This window comes from Oncorhynchus mykiss, chromosome 3 (assembly GCF_057628025.1).
Source record: "Oncorhynchus mykiss isolate SJ-2025 chromosome 3, ASM5762802v1, whole genome shotgun sequence".
Classification (NCBI taxonomy): Eukaryota; Metazoa; Chordata; class Actinopteri; order Salmoniformes; family Salmonidae; genus Oncorhynchus; species Oncorhynchus mykiss.
This window is the reverse complement of record NC_143024.1, coordinates 84405681-84426648: the sequence shown is the minus strand read 5'-3', so window position 1 is coordinate 84426648 and position 20968 is coordinate 84405681. Positions and strand designations below refer to the sequence as shown.

Sequence of the window (20968 nt, the reverse complement as noted above, 5' to 3'; positions counted from 1 at the left end):
ACCATGGCTGACACACACCATGGCTGACACACACCATGGCAGACACACACACCATGGCAGACACACACACCATGGCAGACACACACACCATGGCTGACACACACCAAGGCAGACACACACCATGGCAGACACACACCATGGCAGCCACACACCATGGCTGACACACACACCCTGGCAGACACACACCATGGCAGACACACACCATGGCTGAGACACACCATGGCTGACATACACACCCTGGCAGACACACACCCTGGCATGGCAGACACACACCATGGCTGACACACACACCCTGGCAGACACACACCATGGCAAACACACACCCTGGCAAACACACACCCTGGCAGACACACACCATGGCAGACACACACCCTGGCAGACACACACCCTGGCAGACACACACCATGGCAGACACACACCATGGCAGACACACACCATGGCTGACACACACCTTGGCAGACACACACCCTGGCAGACACACACCATGGCTGACACACACTATGGCTGACACACACCATGGCAGACACACACCATGGCAGACACACACACCATGGCAGACACACACACCCTGGCAGACACACACCCTGGCAGACACACACCCTGGAAGACACACACCATGGCATAACAGACACACACCATGGCATAACAGACACACATACCATAACAGACACACACCCTGGTTCTGTAGCCTCTGCTTGAGCTCTGACAGGGCACTGGTCTGTTGGGAGTAATTATCCCCCTGCAAAAAAAAACACACAAAAAAAACACACACACACAAGTGGATCAGGGAAACAACACATGAGAGACTTGGCATTGGGAATAGGTTTATAACTGTGCAACAGCCTTAAAGAACACAAATGTTATATACAGTGGCTTGCTAAAGTATTCACGCCCCCTCTGCATTTTTCCTAATTTGTTGCCTTAAATCCTGGAATTAAAATAGATTTTTGGGGGGTTTGTATCATTTGATTTACACAACATGCATACCACTTTGAAGATGCCAAATCATTTTATTGTGGAACAAAAAAGAAACAAGACAAAAGAAATGTAAAAAGTCAATAGTTTGTAGAGCCACCTTTTGCAGCAATTACAGCTGCAAGTGTCTTGGAGTATGTCTCTATAAGGCACATATATAAGGCACATCTAGCCAGTGGGATTTTTGATCATTTTTCTAGGCAAAACTGCTCCAGATCCTTCAAATTGGATGGTTTTCGCTGATGTACAGCAATCTTTAAGTCATACCACAGATTTTCAATTGGATTGTGGTGTGGTCTTTGACTAGGCCATTCCAATAGATTTAAATGTTTCCCCTTAAACCACTCTGAGTGTTGTTTTAGCAGTATGTTTAGGGTCATTGTCCTGCTGGAAGGTGAACCTATGTCCCAGTCTCAAATCTCTGGAAGACTGAAACAGATTTCCCCTCAACAATTTTCCTGTAATTAGCGCCATCCATCATGCTTCAATTATGACCAGGTTCTCAGTCCCTGCCGATGAAAAAAATAATAGAAATGTATTTTCTCACTCTTTAACCGGTACCCCCTGTATGTAGCCTCGTTGTTGTTATGTAATTATCTTGTGTTACTTTCATTTTATTTATTTTTTACTTTAGTTTATTTAGTAAACATTTTCTTAACACTATTTCTTGAACTGCATTGTTGGTTAAGGGCTTGTAAGTAAGCATACACGTTAAGGTGCATGCCCCCTACACCTGTTGTATTTGGTGCATGTGACAAATACAATTTTATTTGATTTGATATATTGTAACAGTGTGGGCAGTATCAGAGGGAAAGAGAGAGGCTGGGATCTAGTATGAGGGAGAAGGGGATACAGGAAATTCGTTTAAAGAGTGGATTGATTAGAACGTCATTAGACATAGTTTCAAATATTTTGTTATCTTTTTTTAAGAGCAACGGGCTGGCAGGTAGGATTTTGTGTCTCCCTGCCTCCGTCTCTGGCCCACACTCCAGTACAGTAGGTGCCGGTAATGCACCATACCGTTGGATGCCAACCGCCGATAATCCCCACCGAAGAAGATGATCGATGATTTCCGACATCCGTTTAAATTCATAAATGCGAAAACGTGAAAATCCTCTGTTAATCCTGAACGCGTAATTTTAGCTGCATTTCCATTTTGTTTAGAATGTAGCTAGTTTGTTTGACATTTTTGTAACAACACTTTATATCTTGGTAGGATTCAGTATTTGCCTTGGCCCATCCGCATATTATGTTTTTTTGCACTATAATCAAAAATTGTTTAAAAACTTTGTGCTATAACATTGCGTCCCGCACGCCTCTATCAACCAACAAGTAAATATGGCAATGCTATGTCGTGGGCTTCACATATTTTCCCCAATTCAGGTAACGATGAAGTCTAATTTATTAAAGGAAGATAATCTTTCTGGCAGGCAGTTGTTACTAAGCAATCATTCAGATGATTGGTGTTTGAATCAACACGTTGTCTCGTGTTCCATAGGGGGGGAAATTAATTTACAATCTTTTTTTGGCAGCATTGTAGGAAACGTATTTTTTAAATGTATTTTTAAATGTTTTTTAATTTATGACATTTTGTTAATGTATTTGGAATACATTTGTAGGGAATATATTATTTGGACAATTTTAAATATTGAGTTGACTCCTTCATAGTCAGTACAACATTGCCTTTTCTCATTCTATTCATGTGTTGCATATTTGATGATACAGTATTTCTGTCTATTATTCTAGGCTTTAACATAAACTATGCCTCTGCCTTGGTTAATGTCATTCTGCAGCAAGTTCACCAGAGCACGGATTCCACAAGAAGTAGGGTGGACGGTGCTGCGGACTTTCATCAAGGGCAGGCCCTACATCTAAATGCAATGAATGCCATCAACTCAAAACTGTTTATTACCTAATATTACTTACACTTTGATCATAGGCTAATGGCAGAAGATATAATGGAAATGTCATTTTAAATAAACCCCTGGGACTAAACCCCCTGAATCCATGGTCTTTCAGTTGCTGGATGAGCGGACGCAAGAGCATGAGAAGTATGGTGGTACTCCGGAGCAGCCCAGTAAAAAGCACCATGTGCTGACCTTACTGGGAGAAGAAGCTAGTGGAGGGACGCTACCTGCAGAAGGTGGGGCTCCTATCCGTTTAGATGAATAACTTCTCATCTGGGGGCTTGCCTAGTGGTGGGAAATCCTAACCTGTCAGATGTGGGTGCAGCCCACCTCTAGACTAAGTGTGTGTTTTGCATAGTGTTACCATGTTCTCCTCCAAGACGTGTATTTAATTAATTTATCTGTGCTTGAGGTCATGCAGTGAAGTTGTAATGATGAGTCTGATTGCTAACTTGGTTTTTACTGTGGTGAAGGATTGAAGTAAAACTATTTTAAAGTACTACTGAAGTAGTTTTTTGGAGGTACAATGCATTCGGAAATATTCAGACCCCTTGACTATTTCCACATTTTGTTACGTTACAGCTTTATTCTAAAATTGATTTTTTTTTTTAAATTCCCCCTCAATCTACACAATATCCCATAATGACAAAGCAAAAACAGGTTTTTAGAACTTTTGGCAAATTTAGAAATAAAAATATCACATTTGCATAAGTAATCAGTACTTTGTTGAAGAACCTTTGGCGGTGATTACAGCCTCAAGTCTTCTTGGGTATGACGCTATATGCTTGGCACTCGAAACGGGCTGTCATGTGCCTTTTACTGAGGAATGGCTTCCATCTGGCCACTCTTCCATAAAGGCCTGATTGGTGGAGCGCTGCAGAGACGGTTGTCCATCTGGAAGGTTTTCCCTTCTCCACAGAGGAGAGCTCTCCCCGACCAAGGCCCTTCTCCCTTGATTGCTCAGTTTGGCCAGGCGGACAGCTTTAGGAAGAGCCTTGGTGGTTCCAAACTTCTTCCATTTAAGAACGATGGAGGCCACTGTTCTTGGGCACCTTCAATGCTGAATAATTGTTTTTGGTACCCTTCTCCAGATCTGTGCCTCTACACAATAGTGTCCACCAGAGCTGTTGCCAGAGAACTACAGAACGAACACAATTGCATTTTATCGATGGCAATTTGAGTGCAGATACTGTGCCGAGATCCTGAGGCCCATTGTCGTGCCATTCATTCCCCACAATCACCTCATGTTTCAACATAATGCACCCCATGTTGGTTTTCTGATCCAACCCCTGTAAAAAATAAATAAAGGATCCTTCACCAACAGCTTATCTGTATTTCCAGTCTTGTGAAATACATATTAGGGCTGACTGAATTTATTTAAATAGACCGACTTCCTTTTGTGAAATCTAAGAAATTGTTTGCTTTTTGTTAAGTGTATAACCACTTTCATCTCTCCTCCCTCTGTCCAGGATCCAGCCACTCACGCTACCCCATGGGCTCCCTACTGAGGAAGACACCTACCTGAACAGCAGAGAGCTGATCATACGACATCTCAAACATGTAGAGGACAGTAAGGCTGTGAATAAGTAGCTTGTTTGGCCCTTAAAAAAATCCATGATTGAACTGACTCAGTGAAATCCCTGTACAATGTGTTGAATCTATACCTGGACAGAAACCTGTCTCACACCCCTCTTATATTTCAAACAAAAACACGAATCAAAAGTCAGAGGGAAATGACACAAAGCGCCAGTGATGATCAGCTTATTTTTATTAAGATCAAGCTAATTTTTTATAGAAAACCTCAAACCTGTTCTACCATCACACTGACAAGACTGGAAGGAGGATGGAGGTTGTGGAATGAAGCTGGCACTTGATTGTTGCTACTGAACCGCTGAATGGGTTCAACAAAGGCAAATGACATGGATCGATGTTAATGTTGCAAGCATTACTGTTCATAAGGATGGTTGTTTGTTAAAAATGCAAGTCCAGAAATTAGAATCAAATCTGTTATGATACAGGGTAACTGCATCAAGGCTGAAGGTCAGATTTTAGACTTCAAATTGGAATCAAATGAAACATTTCTGCACAGAACCATTTCAAGGGGAGCCAGTCAGAGCAGAAAGAGTTCAGTGGCTCAGACAGGAATCCTCCTTTTACTTGCCAGTCGAATATAAATGACATTAAATATGATTGAAAGTCCAAACAAAATAAGTCAGAATTTCATCCATAAAATAAATGGAAAACTAAAGCATGGAAGACTATAATAAATAAGGAAATTACAGAAGGGGGAGGGAGAAGGAAAATGATAAAACTGGAGGAGATGGTTCTGCCAGTTAGTGGGTATTAGCCCTGAGAGACAGAGGTTGAAGGCTGACAGTCTTCTAGTCATCTTCAGAACCAGAGTCTGAATCGTGTCCTCTCCCTCTGATGGTCTTCTTCTCCACCTTGGTGAACTTTGAACCAGATTTCTGTGTCAAGGTGGGGGGCTCCATTAGGTTACCACTGGAGGAGAAGACAAGGGTAGAGGGGTGTTATGATGTAGGATTTAAAGGAATACTTTGAGATTTTGGCAATGAGGCTCTTTATCTACTTCCAGATTCAGGTGACCTTTTTTGTCTATATGCACCATGTATGTCTGTCCAGTATGAAGGAAGTTGAAGAGGTAGTTTTGTGAGCCATGTTACTAGCATTAGCGCAATGACTGGAAGTCTATGGGTATTTGCTAGCATGCTATCTAGAATCCATTTAATAAGACTAATCAGCATGTGGTTTTGCATGAACAGGTAAGGATTTCTATTCCGTCGCACATGAACCAATTGCCTCATGCTTGACAGGAAATACCTAGACGGATCATCTTTCTAGCTAGAGGTGATTATCTGTAGGAAATCACACCCGTCTGTGTACCTGTAGTTGATGACGTCAGAGCAGCCCAATCTCCACTCCAGTACCTCTGTGGAGAACTCGTCCGTGTTCCCCAGGTCGGTGAATCCTACCACGTAATCCTTGGTCTTCCCGTCCTTAACCAGCGCCAGCGTGGGAATCACCTTGATCCGCAGCCTCTCTGTCAGGAACGGCGCCTTGTCCACATTCAGCTTGATGAACTTAGTCTCCAGGTGCTTCTTGGCCAGGATGCCCAGGTGCTTGTCCAGGATCTTGCATCTTTATAAGGCAGGGGGAAGGAGACAGCAGGGTTAAGATCCTGGTAGAAGCTGCAAATAAGGTTTACCGGGCAATAAATCCCCTTCTAATCCTTTCTTAGGGATTTTGGGAGGGTAAGCTCACTCCGGAGCAGGGCTCAATTCATTAGCAGCAGTAAAATGTTTTGCAGCCTGGAATGGCAAGAGAAAAACAGGAAGAGGATAAACATAGCTGTGTTGCCAACCTGAAGGTGGAGTCTCTGTAGAAATGGCAGACCACACGATTGCTCTCCTTCACCTCTGGGAAGAAATCTTTCTCACTGGGGATTTCCTTATACTCCCCATGCCCTTTAGACAGCCACTCCTTATGGGACAGAGCACACAGACACTGATGAGTTGTTACTGGTATGACATACACACACAAAAGTATGTGGACACGTTCAAAATATATGGATTCTGCTATTTCAGCCACACCTGTTGCCGAAATGTGTATGAAATAGTCTACACAGCCATGCAATCTCCATAGACAAACATTGGCCTACTGAAGAGGTCAGTGACTAAATATGGATAGGACATAGGATGCCAACTTTCCAACAAGTCAGTACGTCAAATTTCTGCCCTGCTCGAGCTGCCCGGGATAATGGTCTAGCTGTTTTTCATGGTTCGGCCCCCTAGATTCTGTGCTTCCAACTTTGTGGCAACAGTTTGGGGAAGGCCCTTTCCTGTTTCAGCAGAACTCCCCCGTGCACAAAGCGAGGTCCATACAGAAATGGTTTGTCAAGATCGGTGTATTAGAACTTGACTGGCCTGCAGAGCACTGACCTCAACCCCATCAAATAACTGGAACGCCGACTGCGAGCCAGACCTAACCACCCAAAAAATGTATGCAAGTCCCTGCAGCAAAGTTCCAACATCTAGTAGAGCGCCATCACAGAAGAGTGGAGGCTGTTATAGCAGCAGGGGGGGGGGGGGGTTGGAATGAGATGTTCGATGAGCAGGTGTCCAGTGTAGGTTGATGTACTAAAGCAAATGCTTGTTAGGCATCCACCATATTGCGATCCTCAGCCTTTCCCACCTACCTGCTTCTGTTTCTGGGATTTCTTGAGGGCCTCCATCCTCCTCTCCTTCAGCTTTTCCATCTCGTCATCATCCATGCGCTCCAGCTTCCCCAGCTCTTTGTCCAACTGCTCCTCCACCATCCTGGCTGACTGCAGCACCTGCTGCTCCAGCGCTTTGGCCATGATCTCCATCGACTGACTCGCCATGATGAAAAGCTTTGAAACGTCTGACACAATCACTCTATTCCTGAGGGATGGGGTGAGTGAGAGTCAGAGACAATTTTATAGATTGCATTTCAGAGAGAGAAATTCAATGGTTGGACCAAGGATTAAGCCAACTAGCTAATACCCCTGGCTGGTGACAATGGAAACTACACACTGATGCTTTAAATCGAACACAACCAACGTTAGATAGCTAATAATAAACTCAACCCGATGGGTTACTAAACTACAGCTACTAGCTAACGTTACCTAGCTAACTAGCTTAAGTTATTCCCCTTTAGACAATTATCCAAATACTTAGTCTTACAAAATACAATTTAACAGTAAAGTTGACTAACTATTTTGAAAGTTCTGCTATTTGATTCCACCTATCGCTAACAAATTACCATTGTCTTTTAGCTAACGTTAATTAGCAAGAATGCTAACGTTAGCCAAAGACAAAGTCTCAATTGAACAATAGATGTCAGATGTTTGTTAGCCTACTATGAATCGTATCAGCTTTCAGACAAAGTAGAAAGATATGTCAAAAATGAACAAAGGAACATATCACCGGGGTCGTTTTAGTCTAGCTCGCTAGCTACATCAAGGTAGGGCTGTTAGCTAGGCTAACAGCTGCGTGGTCAGAGAACGCTGGGTAGCTAGCTAGCTAGCTGGCTAACGTTAGCGACCTGTCAAAAAGTTGCCCAGACACTGAAGCTACAAGATTACAACAAAAAAGCAACCACTTATGTTAATAGGGTCGACTGAATTTATCATTTCCACATGACTTTATCAATACTACAAAGCTGACAATCTGGCTAGCCTACTCACCAAAAGCGGAAACCTGGCTCAGTGTCGTATCTTTGCAGACTGCAGAGCGCGCAGTGTAGTACAGAAGGAGATTTTAGGTCAGCATTATACAGAAGGTTGCCCCCTGCTGGATGAGAAGGAACCGTGTCCAGATGACACGAGTACTTTTTCTGAACCAGTCGAAATCACGCATCAACGTCATTATCATGGACGTATACAAATAAATGCCAATAGGACAAAAAGACGAAACAAACGAAAATTCAACTAGTGTACTGTCATTCCAGTTTCAATGTTGCGCTTGACTGAGTTAGTTGAAGTTGGCTAGCTAGCGACAAGAACGTTATCCAGCCTGCACACACAACCGTGACATGTTTTTATTTTATTAATTTTTTACAGGCAAGTCGACCTGAGCAGGTCTCGAACCCTCGGCCTTCAAGCCCGAAGTCCAGCGCGCTATCGACTGTGGACCAAAAGCATACTCAAGCGGCAGAGTCGATATCCGCGCATATAAACCCAGTGTTGTTACAATATACAGTTGAATTCGGAAGTTTACATACACTTTAGCCAAATACATTTGAACTCAGTGTCACAATTCCTGAAATGTAATCCTAGTAAAAATTCCGTCTTAGGTCAGTTAGGATCACCACTTTATTTTAAGAACGTGAAATGTTAGAATAATAGTAGAGAATTATTTCAGCTTTTATTTATTTCATCACATGACATGTGGGTCAGAAGTTAACATACACTCAATTAGTATTTGGTAGCATTGCCTTAAACAATTTAAACTTGAGTCAAAAGTTTTCAGTGTCCTTCCACAAGCTTCCCACAATAAGTTGGGTGAATTTTGGCCCATTCCTCCTGACAGAGCTGGTGTAATGGAGTCAGGTTTGCAGGCCTCCTTGCGCACACACAATTTTTTCAGTTCTGCTCACACATTTTCTATAGGATTGAGGTCAGGGCTTTGTGATGGCCACTCCAATACCTTGACTTTGTTGTCCTTAAGCCATTTTACCACAACTTTGGAAATATGCTTGGGGTCATTATCCATTTGCCACCAAACTTTAACTTCTTGACTGATGTCTTGAGATGTTGCTTCAATATATCCACATAATTTTCCTCATGATGCCATCTATTTTGTGAAGTGCACCAGTCCCTCCTGCAGCAAAGCACCCCCACAACATGATGTTGCCACCCCCGTGGTTCAAGATTGTGATGGTGTTCTTTGGCTTGCAAGCCTCCCCCTTTTTCCACCAAACATAACAATGGTCATTATGGCCAAACAGTTCTATTTTTGTTTCATCAGACCAGAGGACATTTCTCCAAAAAGTACAATCTTTGTCCCCATGTGCAGTTGCAAACGGTAGTCTCGCTTTTGTACCGGTTTCCTCCAGCATCTTCACAAGGTCCTTTGTTGTTCTGGGATTGATTTGCATTTTACGCACCAAAGTACGTTAATCTCTAGGAGACAGAACGCGTCTCCTTTCTGAGCAGTATGACGGCTGCGTGGTACCATGGTATTTATGCTTGCTTACTAATGTTTGTACAAATTCACTTGGTACCTTCAGGCATTTGGAAATTGCTCCCAAGGATGAACCAGACTTGTAGAGATCTACAATTTATTTTCTGAGGTTTTGCCTGATTTCTTTTGATTTTCCCATGAAGTCAAGCAAAGAGGCACTGAGTTTGAAGGTAGGCCTTGAAATACATCCATGGGTACACCTCCAATTGACTCAAATGATTTCCAATTAGCCTATCAGAAGCTTCTAAAGCCATGACATCATTTTCTGGAATTTTCCAAGCTGTTTAAAGGCACAGTCAACTTAGTGTATGTAAACTTCTGACCCACTGGAATTGTGATACATTGAATTATAAGTGAAATAATCTGTTTTTAAACAGTTGTTGGAAAAAGTACTTGAGTCATGCACAAAATAGATGTCCTAACTGACTTGCCAAAACTATAGTTTGTTAACAAGAAATTTGTGGAGTGGTTGAAAAACGAGTTTTAATGACTCCAAACTAAATGGAAGTAAACTTCCAACTTCAACTGTATATATGTATATATATATAGTAACGTTACCAGTCAAAAGTGTGGACACCTACTCATTCAAAGTTTTTATTTTATGTTTTACTATTTTCTACATTGTAAAATAATAGTGAAGACATCAAAACTATGAAATAAGACAAATGGAATCATGTAGTCACCAAAAAAGTGAAACAAATCAAAATATGTTTATATTTGGGATTCTTCAAAGTAGACAGACACCCTTTGCCTCGCCAGTCAGCATTTTCTCAACCAGGTTCATGAGGTAGTCACCTGGAATTAATTTCAATGAACAGGTACAGTAGGGCAAAAAAGTATTTAGTCAGCCACCAATTGTGCAAGTTCTCCTACTTAAAGAGATGAGAGGCCTGTAATTTTCATCATAGGTACACTTCAACTATGACAGACAAAATGAGAGAAAAACAATCTAGAAAATCACATTGTAGGATTTTTAATGAATTTATTTGCAAATTATGGTGGAAAATAAGTATTTGGTCACCTACAAACAAGCAAGATTTCTGGCTCTCACAGACCTGTAACTTCTTCTTTAAGAGGCTCCTCTGTCCTCCACTCGTTACCTGTATTAATGGCACCTGTTTGAACTTGTTATCAGTATAAAAGACACCTGTCCACAACCTCAAACAGTCACACTCCAAACTCCACTATGGCCAAGACCAAAGAGCTGTCAAAGGACACCAGAAACAAAATTGTAGACCTGCACCAGGCTGGGAAGACTGAATCTGCAATAGGTAAGCAGCTTGGTTTGAAGAAATCAACTGTGGGAGCAATTATTAGGAAATGGAAGCCATACAAGACCACTGATGATCTCCCTCGATCTGGGGCTCACCCCGTGGGGTCAAAATGATCACAAGAACGGTGAGCAAAAATCCCAGAACCACACGGGGAGACCTAGTGAATGACCTGCAGAGAGCTGGGACCAAAGTAACAAAGCCTACCATCAGTAACACACTACACCGCCAGGGACTCAAATCTTGCAGTGCCAGACGTGTCCCCCTGCTTAAGCCAGTACATGTCCAGGCCCGTCTGAAGTTTGCTAGAGAGCATTTGGATGATCCAGAAGAAGATTGGGAGAATGTCAGATGAAACCAAAATAAAACTTTTTGGTATAAACTCAACTCGTCGTGTTTGGAGGAAAAAGAATGCTGAGTTGCATCCAAAGAATACCATACCTACTGTGAAGCATGGGGGTGGAAACATCATGCTTTGGGGCTGTTTTTCTGCAAAGGGACCAGGACGACTGATCCGTGTAAAGGAAAGAATGAATGGGGCCATGTATCGTGAGATTTTGAGTGAAAACCTCCTTGCATCAGCAAGGGCATTGAAGATGAAACATGGCTGGGTCTTTCAGCATGACAATGATCCCAAACACACCGCCCTTGCAATGAAGGAGTGGCTTCGTAAGAAGCATTTCAAGGTCCTGGAGTGGCCTAGCCAGTCTCCAGATCTCAACCCCATAGAAAATCTTTGGAGGGTGTTGAAAGTCCGTGTTGCCCAGCAACAGCACCAAAACATCACTGCTCTAGAGGAGATCTGCATGGAGGAATGGGCCAAAATACCAGCAACAGTGTGTGAAAACCTTGTGAAGACTTACAGAAAACGTTTGACCTCTGTCATTGCCAACAAAGGGTATTTAACAAAGTATTGAGATAAACTTTTGTTATTGACCAAATACTTATTTTCCACCATAATTTGCAAATAAATTCATAAAAAATCCTACAATGTTTTTCTCATTTTGTCTGTCATAGTTCAAGTGTACCTATGATGAAAATTACAGGCCTCTCTCATCTTTTTAAGTGGGAGAACTTGCACAATTGGTGGCTGACTAAATACTTTTTTGCCCCACTGTATATATTCACATTTATTTCATCAAGGAGTCATACTGAGACCAAGGTGTCTTTTACAGATGAGCCCTGAATTACATAAATTACAAAAAATACAAACATCAAAATATAAATACAAAACGCAAGCGGGAATAAAAGTACGCTCATAAAGAAACACATTCATCAGGTATAAGGTTCTCAATCAGCTTCCTAGAGGCACCAAAACAAACACATTCATCAGGTATAAGGTCCTCAATCAGCTTCCTAGAGGCACCAAAACAAACACATTCATCAGGTATAAGGTTCTCAATCAGCTTCCTAGAGGCACCAAAACAAACACATTCATCAGGTATAAGGTCCTCAATCAGCTTCCTAGAGGCACCAAAACAAACACATTCATCAGGTATAAGGCCCTCAATCAGCTTCCTAGAGGCACCAAAAACAAACACATTCATCAGGTATAAGGTCCTCAATCAGCTTCCTAGAGGCACCAAAACAAACACATTCATCAGGTATAAGGTTCTCAATCAGCTTCCTAGAGGCACCAAAACAAACACATTCATCAGGTATAAGGTCCTCAATCAGCTTCCTAGAGGCACCAAAACAAACACATTCATCAGGTATAAGGTCCTCAACCAGCTTCCTAGAGGCACCAAAACAAACACATTCATCAGGAATAAGGTCCTCAATCAGCTTCCTAGAGGCACCAAAACAAACACATTCATCAGGTATAAGGTCCTCAATCAGCTTCCTAGAGGCACCAAAACAAACACATTCATCAGGTATAAGGTCCTCAACCAGCTTCCTAGAGGCACCAAAACAAACACATTCATCAGGTATAAGGTCCTCAATCAGCTTCCTAGAGGCACCAAAACAAACACATTCATCAGGTATAAGGTCCTCATCCAGCTTTCTGATTTACCCTAGAGGCACCAGAACATCACATTTAAGAACATTTAAGCCACAAATAAGCTGCAAGAACACTAAAAGCTGATTTACCTAACTCAGTAGAGACCAAAGGATTTTCCAGAGTTAGCCTGAGACCGGATGTGGGACCTTTTGTAAAAGGGCTTTATAAATGAAAACATTGATGTCACACAGGTTGCATGCATCGCAAAGAGGGCCAACCAACTTCCTGGTAGAGAATGCAGTGATGAGTACTCACATTGTCGCCTGTAATAAAGGGCAGTGAAGATAAACTGCCTCTAACGGCTTTAATTAAGTGGCAGCAGCATTCATATAGATGTCACCATTGTAATTGCAGTCGCTGTACTCGTAATATACAGGAGAACGATCGTCTTACGGCGAGGATAGCTGTGCTGCAAGCCCAACTTCAGACGCAATCGTTAGGCAAGGGTCATTTCAGTGTAGGAAAGGATAAAACAGCGTCTGTGCCACCAGTAAGTTCAGATAATAGTAGAAATCCCCTCGCACTGTCCCCGCAGCCGGACAACTTTCTCATGGCTTCTTGAGGGAAATGCTGTAGGAATGCTCAACCGGTGTCGCTCATTCAGCCGACAGAAACTTTCAACCTGTTTTCCCCATTAAGCAGCTAGTCGGAGTCAGAGGCCGAGCCTTCTCCGGTCTCTACTCCTCCCGTTACGGGGTCTGAGACGCCAAAGTCTCCCACCATTAGCTCTGACAAATTGGCGACTCCATTACCCGCAGTATTAGACTTAAAACAAATCATCCAGCGATTATACACTGTTTACCAGGGAGCAGGGCTACCGACGTTAAGGCTGATCTGAAGACGGTGCTGGCTAAAACTAAAACTGCCGAGTGTAGAGAGTATAGGGATATTGTTATCCACGTCGGCACCAATGATGTTAGGATGAAACAGTCAGAGGTCACCAAGCTCAACATAGCTTCAGCGTGTAAATCAGCTAGAAAGATGTGTCGGCATCGAGTAATTGTCTCTGGCCCCCTCCCAGTTAGGGGGAGTGATGAGCTCTACAGCAGTCTCACAACTCAATCGCTGGTTGAAAACTGTTATCTGCCCCTCCCAAAATATATAATTTGTAGGTAATTGGCCCTCTTTCTGGAACTCACCCACAAACAGGACCAGGCCTGGCCTGTTGAGGAGTGTTTGACTCCATCCTAGCTGGAGGGGTGCTCTCATCTTTTCTACGAACATAGACAGGGCTCTAACTCCCCTAAAATCTGCGTATTCCTCCAAAGCTCTGTTGTCCTGAGTCTGCACAACTCTGCCAGGACCTAGGATCAAGGGTGACACTCAAGTGTTTTAGTACTATATCTCTTGACACAATTATGAAAATAATGGCCTCTAAACCTTCAAGCTGCATACTGGACCCTATTCCAACTAAACTACTGAAATAGCTGCTTCCTGTGCTTGGCCCTCCCATGTTGAACATAATAAACGGCTCTCTATCCACCGGATGTGTACCAAACTCACTAAAAGTGGCAGTAATAAAGCCTCTCTTGAAAAAGCTAAACCTTGACCCAGAAAATATAAAAACTATCGGCCTATATCGAATCTCCCATTCCTCTCCAACATTTTAGAAAAAGCTGTTGCGCAGCAACTCACTAGCATCCTGAAGTCAAATAATGTATACGAATTGCTTCAGTCTGGTTTTAGACCCAATCATAGCACTGAGACTGCACTTGTGAAGGTAGTAAATTACCTTTTAATGGCGTCGGACCGAGGCTCTGCATCTGTCCTCGTGCTCCTATACCTTAGTGCTGCTTTTGATACCATCGATCACCACATTCTTTTGGAGAGATTGGAAACCCAAATTGGTTTACACAGACAAGTTCTGGCCTGGTTTAGATCTTATCTGTCGGAAAGATATCAGTTTGTCTCTGTGGATGGTTTGTCCTCTGACAAATCAACTGTAAATGTTGGTGTTCCTCAAGATTCCGTTTTAGGACCACTATTGTTTTCACTATATATTTTACCGCTTGGTGATGTCATTCGGAAACATAATGTTAACTTTCACTGCTATGCGGATGACACACAGCTGTATATTTGATGAAACATGGTGAAGCCCCAAAATTGCCCTCGCTGGAAGCCTGTGTTTCAGACATAAGGAAGTGGATGGCTACAAATGTTATACTTTTAAACTCGGACAAAACAGAGATGCTTGTTCTAGGTCCCAAGAAACAAAGAGATCTTCTGTTGAATCTGACAATTAATCTTGATGGTTGTACAGTCGTCTCAAATAAAACTGTGAAAGACTTCGGTGTTACTCTGGACCCTGATCTCTCTTTTGACGAACATATCAAGACTGTTTCAAGGACAGCTTTTTCCCTTCTACGTAACATTGCAAAAATCAGAAACTTTCTGTCCAAAAATTATGCAGAAAAATTAATCCATGCTTTTGTCACTTCTAGGATAGACTACTGCAATGCTCTACTTTCCGGCTACCCGGATAAAGCACAAAATAATCTTCATTTAGTGCTGAACACGGCTGCTAGAATCTTGACTGGAACCCCAAAATTTGATCATATTACTCCAGCGCTAGCCTCTCTACACCGGCTTCCTGTTAAGGCAAGGGCTGATTTCAAGGTTTTACTGCTAACCTACAAAGTATTACATGGGCTTGCTCTCCTATAGAGCTCAATTTTTATGGAATGGTCTGCCTACCCATGTGAGAGACGCAGACTCGGTCTCAACCTTTGAGTCTTTATTGAAGACTTATCTATCTCTTCAGTAGGTCCTATGATTGAGTGTAGTCTGGCCCAGGAGTGTGAAGGAGAACGGAAAGGCACTGGAGCAACGAACTGCCCTTGTTGTCTCTGCCTGGCCGGTTCCCCTCTCTCCACTGGGATTCTCTGCCTCTAACCCTATTACAGGGGCTGAGTGACTGGCTTACTGGTGCTCTTCCATGCCGTACCTAGAAGGGGTGCGTCACTTGAGTGTGTTTAGTCACTGACGTGATCTTCCTGTCTGGGTTGGCGCCCCCCCTTGGGTTGTGCCGTGGCAGAGATCTTTGTGGGCTATACTCAGCCTTGTCTCAAGATGGTAAGTTGGTGGTTTAAGATATCCCTCTAGTGGTGTGGGGGCTGTGCTTTGGCAAAGTGGGTGGGGTTATATCCTGCCTGTTTGGCCTTGTCCGGGGGTATCGTCGGACGTGGCCACAGTGTCTCCTGTCCCCTCCTGTCTCAGCCTCCAGTATTTATGCTGCATTAGTTTATGTGTCGGGGGGCTAGGGTCAGTCAGTTATATCTGGAGTATTTTTCCTGTCTTATCCGGTGTCCTGTGTGAATTTAAGTATGCTCTCTCTAATTCTCTCTCTCTTTCTCTCTTTCTTTCTCTCGGAGGACCTGAGCCCTAGGACCATGCCTCAGAACTACCTGGCATGATGACTCCTTGCTGTCCCCTGTCCACCTGGCCGTGCTGCTGCTCCAGTTTCAACTGTTCTGCCTGCGGCTATGGAACCCTGACCTGTTCCCCGGACGTACTACCTGTCCAAGACCTGCTGTTTTCAACTTTCTACAGACAGCAAGTGCGGTATAGATACTCTGAATGATCAACTATGAAAAGCCAACTGACATTTACTCCTGAGGTGCTGACCTGTTGCACCCTCAACAACCACTGTGATTATTATTATTTGACACTGCTGGTCATTTCTGAACATTTGAACATCTTGGCCATGTTCTGTTATAATCTCCACCCGGCACAGCCAGAAGGGGACTGGCCACCCCTCATAGCCTGGTTCTCCTCTAGGTTTCTTCCTAGGTTCTGGCCTTTCTAGGGAGTTTTTCCTAGCCACCGTGCTTCTACACCTGCATTGCTTGCTGTTTGGGGTTTTAAGCTGGGTTTCTGTACAGCACTTTGAGATATCAGCTGATGTAAGAAGGGCTTTATAAATACATTTGATTTGATAGTCAAGGGCCGCTAGGAAGGTTGACTGAATAATCTGCTTTCTACTATTTAGTTAGAGGCAGGACCTATTTCTATAGAAGAAGCCAATTATTATTCTCAGCTTCTTAACTAACTCATCAATATGCTTTTTAAAAGACAGTTTTTCATCTATCCAGATATCTGGAAGCACAGACATGATCAATATTGACACCAACCAGAGTACATATGCTTAAATTATCGGAGTTATTTTTATGTGCTCTAGAGAACAACTTATACTTAGTTTTACCTGTATTCAATAATAATTTCAAGTAAATAACTTTCAGTTCAACAATGAAGGCAAGCTGTAGTTCAGATAGAGCCTGGTCCACCATGGGGGCAATAGCATACACAACAGTATCATCGGCATAGAAGTGCAGGTTACAATTTTTTTTACAGACAAGTCGATATTGTTAATGTAAACAGTAAAAAGTACAGGACCCAGAATCAACCCCTGTGGGACACCTTTCGTTATGTCCAGAAAACGTGATTTAATACCATCAGTAGATACACATTGAGTTCTATCTGTCAAGTCATTTTTAAACCAGTTACATGCAGCCTGGTCTAGGCAAATTGAGGAAAGCCTCTGAATTAGCAGTGAATGATCAACAGTATCGAAAGCCTTGGACAGGTCAGGGCAGCACAATGTTGCCTTTTATCCATACAGTTAACCACATGATGTATAACTAGGGATGCAGCAGATAGTGCTATGACCTGGTCTAAAACTCGACTGATGTACATTTAGAATACATTTAAAAGATAAACAAAGATCATTCATCTTTACTGAGAATTAATCAAAGATTCTAATATTTTAGCTAGGCAAGAAGGTTTAGAAATAGGCCGATAATTATTTAGGTCACAAGGGTCACCACTTTTGTGAAGGGGTAGTACATGGGCCACATTCCAAACCTTGGGGATACCAGATATAATTGTCAGGTTAAACATATGGGTTAATAATTCAACAATCAGGGAGCATCAGAAAAAAATGGATCAAGCATATCAGCGCAATTTGTTTTACATCAATCTTCAGCAAGGTATCTGATACATCACAGATAGTAAATTGTTGAAATTAAAACAAAGATTCACTATAAGTTGACGGGTTAACCATTGAGTCAGCTAGAGGCTGGCAGAGGGAAGAGCAGTCGATTGACTGACAAGGATCAACTACACCACCGTTTCTCTCAAGTAGAAAGCCTCCTGAGATAAAAATCTGATTAAAAGCGTCACTTATCCCATTCTTCTCAGTTATGACGGCAGTCAGACAGAACTTGCTTAGACAGTGAAGAAGTGGAATTTTTACTTTTCACAGGGTGGCGCAGTGGTTAAGGTTGCTGAACTGCAGCGCTAGCTGTGCCACCAGAGACTCTGGGTTCGCGCCCAGGCACTGTCGTAACCGGCCGCGACCGGGAGGTCTGTGGGGCGACGCACAATTGGCCTAGCGTCGTCTGGTTTAGGGAGGGTTTAGCCGGTAGGGATATCCTTGTCTCATCGCGCACCAGCGACTCCTGTGGCGGGCCGGGCGCAGTGCGCGCTAACCAAGGTTGCCAGGTGCACGGTGTTTCCTCCGTCACATTGGTGCGGCTGGCTTCCGGGTTGGATGCGCGCTGTGTTAAGAAGCAGTGCGGCTTGGTTGGGTTGTGTATCGGAGGACGCATGACCTTCAACCTTCGTCTCTCCCGAGCCCGTACAGGAGTGATAGCGATGAGACAAGATAGTAGCAATTGGACAACTAACAATTGGATACCACGAAATTGGGGAGAAAAAGGGGTAAAATTCACACACAAAAAAAAGTAGCTTGATTTAGCTTTCATCATCGAGATAGTGCATCGGTTTCTCAATTGTCTGAAAGATTGCCAGTCCACTACATATATAGTTTTTCTTGCTTTGGCCCATGCCTGATTTCTCAACTGAATGAGCATAGATATTTCTGACACTGTTTAAAAGGGGCGTGTTTATCTGCCAGAGGAATGAATATAAAGGAGACATGTTCTAGATCCAACTCAGGGTCAGTAATACAGGAGACAGTGGCTAAATGGCATGGAAAACCCCTTGAGCAGAAAACCAAAAAAGATGTATCTCCTTAATTAAACAAGGATTAGTATTTTGCTGTTTCGTATCTCTAATACATACTATGGGACAATGATCACTGAGATCATATGCAAATACTCTACTAGACAAATATTTATGGGGGTTATTAGTAAGAATGAAATCAAGCAATGAAGAGTTAACAGGGGTTTTCACATTTAGCCGTGTGGGTTTTGAGATAAAAAAAAAATGTACCTCATTGCCATAAGAGCTAACAGGCATAGGGTCATCTGCAGCTATTTGTTGAGTGAGTTGAGACTTTTCCAAGGTCCCTGGCCAACCACGTGAGAGCAGAGCAGACTGAGCATTTGACAGACTTCCCTCAAATCGCTGGATGCAGGGGCTGGGGTGGGAAATGGGAGATCAATGTTGACCGAGCTCAGTCCACCCTGATGAAGCTCCCCAAAGGAGTGGAGTTGCTGCCAACGTTCCATTCTGGGTGTGCAGAGGAGATCTTGGTGTGGCTCCTGTTGTAGGGTTGGGGCAGCCATGGGGGGCAGGAGGGTCCCAGGTGAGAGTAGGGAGGGTAACCAAAACTAACCTGGGAGGGAGGTTGTGTAGGGAATTTACGAGGGTGGTGTGGATGGCAGTGTAGCTGGCTTAGCTCCAAACTCTCAGCACATGGGGCCTGATGATGTGAATGATACATGGTGTGGAGAGCATCAGTGGCCGCTATTGTGTCGGCCAAACAATGCCATTTACCTGTGGCTGTATTCATGATACAGCACTGCATCTCGTGCCTTATGACACCTCTATTGTGGGGCTCTATAACACCCATAAAACCTAGCGGTCAAACAGGGAAATGTTTCATGTAGGCTTACTCTGGTGTGAGGTTTTGATAACCATGTAAATCTCTCTTGGACAAGGTGACTTTTATCAATATATTCGGCACTATTCACTCGCAGATAATAAAATAAAAAAGAAAGCTAATTAACATCAAAGTAGACATCATGCAAAACTGTAAATCCCTGCAAGCTCCTGCATGTCATCTCTAGCTGACACCTTTGCTAACAGGTTTTGTGTCCGTTTAAAACTTGCACAAGACAGTTCACAGAATGATCCATTTAAAGAAATGCAGCCAATATATTCACTACTACATTTAGTTAACATCAGATAGTTAATCCAGAGATTGTTACCTTTGCCTTGGTTCGGCAGTCTCGTCCAGATCAGCATGGCAGTTGTTCTTTATGATAGCCATATTAGCAGCTAATTAGCATTACATTTTTTTGGGGTAAATATTTATTTTATTAAACTGTTGTAACTGGCAATTAATGTGTAGGAATTTGTATATATTTGCTTTACTTTAATGTTTAAAATATACTTGTAGTGATGTCAGGTTTATTTGTTATGGTAATTTGACATTTGAATTTGTTAAAAAAAGTCACAGGTAAATAAAGTCTAGTTACGACCAATGAGACTGTCGTTATTTAGTTAGGATACTTTTTCATTACATTGCTATTGTATTTTATTATGAAACAATCAAAAAGTTTATCAGCAAGCCCATCTTGAACCAGGCACCAAATGCTAGCATATTATTAGTATTTATTGGCAGTTCACAATGGGCTAGCCGCTGTCGAGTTTGGCTAAAATCTGTCTGTGACCACCTAACTGCAATAAGCTCAGTCTACTTTAATCATCCTTTCCCTTTCAGTACAGGTGCATCAAAGCTGTGGCCGAGAGACTGAAAAACAGCTTCAATCTCAAGTCCATCGGACTGTTAAACAGCCATCACTACCCGGCTACTCATCCCTGCACCTTAGAGGCTGCTGCCCCCTATACATAGACATGGAATCACTGGCCACTTTAATAATGGAACACTAGTCACTTTAAAAAATGTTTACATACTGTTTTACTCATTTCATATGTACAGTATGTACTCTATATATTGTATTCTAGTCAAAGCCGTGCTGACATTGTTCGTCCTAATATTTATATATTTCTTAATATAGTCTTTTACTTTTAGATTTGTGTGTATTGTTGTTAGATATTACTGCACTGTTGGAGCTAAGAAACACAAGCATTTCACTACACCTGCAATAACATCTGCTAAAT

General features: G+C 42.6%; 1 protein-coding gene and 1 long non-coding RNA gene across 4 annotated transcripts; one reads left to right on the top strand and one right to left on the bottom strand.

The window, feature by feature from the left end:
- Nucleotides 1–2052: 2052 nt before the first annotated feature.
- LOC149984704 (uncharacterized) lies at nt 2053–20328 on the top strand. Of its 3 annotated transcripts, XR_016494846.1 has the most exons (5): nt 2222–2358; nt 2722–2799; nt 2995–3118; nt 4352–4452; nt 16252–20328. It is a non-coding gene; the product is annotated as an uncharacterized LOC149984704 (long non-coding RNA). The 3 variants fall into 3 exon arrangements; XR_016494848.1 differs by lacking the exon at nt 2722–2799 and having other exon boundaries at nt 2174–2358; XR_016494847.1 differs by lacking the exons at nt 2722–2799; nt 16252–20328 and having other exon boundaries at nt 2053–2358; nt 4352–5387.
- Nucleotides 4633–8591, bottom strand: LOC110520532 (thioredoxin domain-containing protein 9). Its single transcript, XM_021597924.3, has 5 exons — nt 8110–8591; nt 7099–7324; nt 6265–6383; nt 5787–6041; nt 4633–5384 (listed from the first exon to the last, which is right to left on the bottom strand). The coding sequence occupies exons 2-5, from the start codon at nt 7282–7284 to the stop codon at nt 5264–5266; spliced, it is 681 nt and encodes a 226-aa protein (XP_021453599.1). The 5' UTR covers nt 7285–7324; nt 8110–8591; the 3' UTR covers nt 4633–5263.
- Nucleotides 20329–20968: the final 640 nt, after the last annotated feature.

What these genes read in the sequence shown, in the direction of transcription:
- LOC110520532 (XM_021597924.3), bottom strand. Translation starts at nt 7,284, where the DNA reads ATGGCGAGTCAGTCGATGGAGATCATGGCCAAAGCGCTGGAGCAGCAG. An exon ending in AATCCCAGAAACAGAAGCAG is followed by an intron (nt 6,384 to 7,098) that starts GTAGGTGGGAAA and finishes CTGTCCCATAAG; the next exon opens with GAGTGGCTGTCTAAAGGGCA. An exon ending in TCTGACGTCATCAACTACAG is followed by an intron (nt 5,385 to 5,786) that starts GTACACAGACGG and finishes CTTCTCCTCCAG; the next exon opens with TGGTAACCTAATGGAGCCCC.